Genomic DNA, 2559 nt, shown 5'->3' on the forward strand with positions numbered 1-2559 from the left:
ACCCGCCCTGACCCCTCTGCTTTGCCCTGTCCCTGCAGGGCAGTCCCTGGCAGTGCTGCTCAGTGCTCTGTGGCCTGGCAGTGTCCTCAGTGCCCCTTCCCAGACCCTCAGCCTTTGGGGACTTGCCTGGCTGGATCCCAGCCTGGGGGGGTGGCGATGGGTGGGGAGGGGGATGAGGAAGCGTGGAATGGTGAATTGGCACGGCACGGCACGGCATGTCACGGCACGGCTGCTGGCTTGGCAGCAAGGGGAGGGCAGGGGTGGGACACGCAGGAAAAGGTGGAGTTATCCCTTTGTCCCGGGGAGCTGGTCTGACAGGAACCGGAGCAGCAGGCTGGTGGCTCCGGGTGGCCCCGGTGTCCTGGTCCTGCCCAGACCCGATGGGGCCGGGGGCTGAGGGCAGGGCCACGGCAGCCCCCCGGGGCATCGAGGGGCTCTGATGGGCTGATCGTGGCCCGGTGAAGATGTGCCGAGTGGGTGAGTCGGGCTCTGGGTGGAATCACAACAGGAGGGCTCCGTCTCTGCCCTCTGCAGGGGAAACTGAGGCAGGGAGGGAGGGAGAGGAGCTGAGGGACTCGGATCGGTCAGGGGAGGAGCTGGGCTGAGCACCGGTGGTGATGGCTGTGTGAGGGTGGGCTCCAGAGGGGGAACAGCCCCACGGTCACTGCCAAACCCAGCCCTGGAGCTGCCATTTGGGGCCAGCTGCTCTCCCGGAGCTTCCGAGGAGCCCCAGCTCTTCCCAGCCCCACAGGGACCCTGTCCCCACGGCCGCTGGCCCCACACCTTTGCTCCAGTCCCAGGAGAGCTGGCTGGACCAGTGGTCTGCATACCTGGGCTTCCACATCACCTCCTGCCTCATCCCCCTGCCAGCACGGGCCATGTCCTCTGGGTTTGTCCCCAAATGTCCCATTCCTGTGCCAGGTGCTCGCCACCCCACACCCTCCTCTCCCCTCGTCTCAGGCCACCTGGATCCCAGCAGCCACCGAAAGGTGCTGATGAAAACGGGGCTCATCCTCCTCATCGTCGGGCACCTCAACTTCATCACCGGGGCTCTCGTCCACGGCACCGTCCTGCGCTTCGTGGTCACCGCCCGCGACGCCACCTCCCTGCACTACGGTGTCACCAACAGCGCCTCTGTCATCGCTGCACTGCTGGTACCACCGGCAACGGGGCTGGGGACACGGCGGGGACGTGGGGAGGGGTTGGGGTGAGGGAGGGATGGGGGAGGGATGCAGGGTGGGAAGGAGGTGGGATGCGGGATGGACGCTGCTCTGTCTCCCCTTCCCCACCCGAAACAAACCTTTCCTTGGGGAATTCAATGCTCCAGGGCTCGTTGCTGGGTGAGGCTGTGGGAGGTGAAGCGCTGCCCCTGGATGAGCTCCCAGGGACAGCACCAGCAGGGAAAGGTGCCCGGTGTCCCTGGGGCAGGGGCTGCTCCTCCCTGACCCCCCCGTGCTTCCCGCAGACCATCTCCTGTGCAGTCTCTGCCCTGCTGCTCTCCCGTTACCTCGGCCCTGCTGCCCTCGTAAGCACCCCCAGCCCCCTCCCAGGGAGCTGCACAGCCCCCACAGCCCCTCTCTGGGGTCCCTCCCGGGGAGGGGACATCCCCAGGGGACATCCCCGTGCTGCCTCTCCTCTCTCTCCTGCAGAAATGGGCGCTGCTGGCCCTGAGCGCCTGCAGCAGCCTCTGCTGCCTGTGCTGCCTGCTGGGGCTGCTCGTGGCCATCGGCCTCACCCTGGGCAACCAGGGCCGGGTGCTGCTGGCCCCCTGCTCCATCTCCAGCACCGCCCTCGCCCCGGTGTCCCCCGAGTGTCCCTTCGACCCCACCCGCGTCTACGTGAGTGCCCCGTGGGGAGGGGACGGGATGTGCCGGGCATGGGGAGGATGTGCAGGGGGCTGATGCTCCCCGCTGCCTCCCAGAGCTCCACGCTGTCCCTCTGGGTCATCTCCCTCCTGCTGGAGGCCATGGGGATCTTCTTCAGCACCCGCTGCCTCCTGCTCACCCTGGAGCTGCTGCGCCTCGGCCGCTGCTGCCGCGGGATGCTCCGGATGAAGGTGATTCCTGGTTCCCGGCCTCAGCTCCCACCCCTCCCCTGCAGGGCTGGGGCAGACCTGGCTGGGCCCAGGGGTGACTTGTGGATTTGATGTTTCCACCCCTCAATGCTCCCATTCTCATCCTTCTCTCTGGCTTCCAGGTCTCTCTGCAGGCAGCCCCAGTGGAGAGCCCCGGCCCCGGGCAGTGCCTGGGCTTGCTGAGACTGGACAGCGGAGAAACTGCCCGGCTCTGAGGGATAAATGACCCTGTGGATGTGTCCTGGCCGTTCCTGCCCCGTTCTGGCACCAGCACAGCCCCAGGACAGGACTCAGCTGCCTCCCAGGATGTGTGGACACATCCCCTGGAACACGAGCCCATCCCTGGGGCTGCAGCGTGGCATAAAATCCTGGATCCAGACCCTGCAGGGAGGAACTTTCCCAGGGGTTCCGTGTCCCCTTTCCCAGCACGGACTGCACTGACACAAACTTTATTCTGCAGGTATTAAAGCCCAGAAGCACAGACC

The 2559-nt window shown here is 66.5% G+C and overlaps 1 protein-coding gene across 1 annotated transcript; it reads left to right on the forward strand.

Annotated features, from left to right (window-relative positions):
* The first annotated feature begins 464 nt into the window (after window positions 1-464).
* On the forward strand, window positions 465-2133 carry TMEM54 (transmembrane protein 54). The gene is made up of 6 exons (XM_041417309.1): window positions 465-477; window positions 961-1154; window positions 1466-1525; window positions 1650-1838; window positions 1922-2056; window positions 2101-2133. Exons 1-6 carry the CDS (start codon window positions 465-467, stop codon window positions 2131-2133), a joined length of 624 nt encoding a protein of 207 aa, XP_041273243.1.
* The last annotated feature ends 426 nt before the right edge of the window (window positions 2134-2559 follow it).

Source organism: Onychostruthus taczanowskii, unplaced genomic scaffold (assembly GCF_017590055.1).
Source record: "Onychostruthus taczanowskii isolate IOZ18803 unplaced genomic scaffold, ASM1759005v1 scaffold56, whole genome shotgun sequence".
NCBI lineage: Eukaryota > Metazoa > Chordata > Aves > Passeriformes > Passeridae > Onychostruthus > Onychostruthus taczanowskii.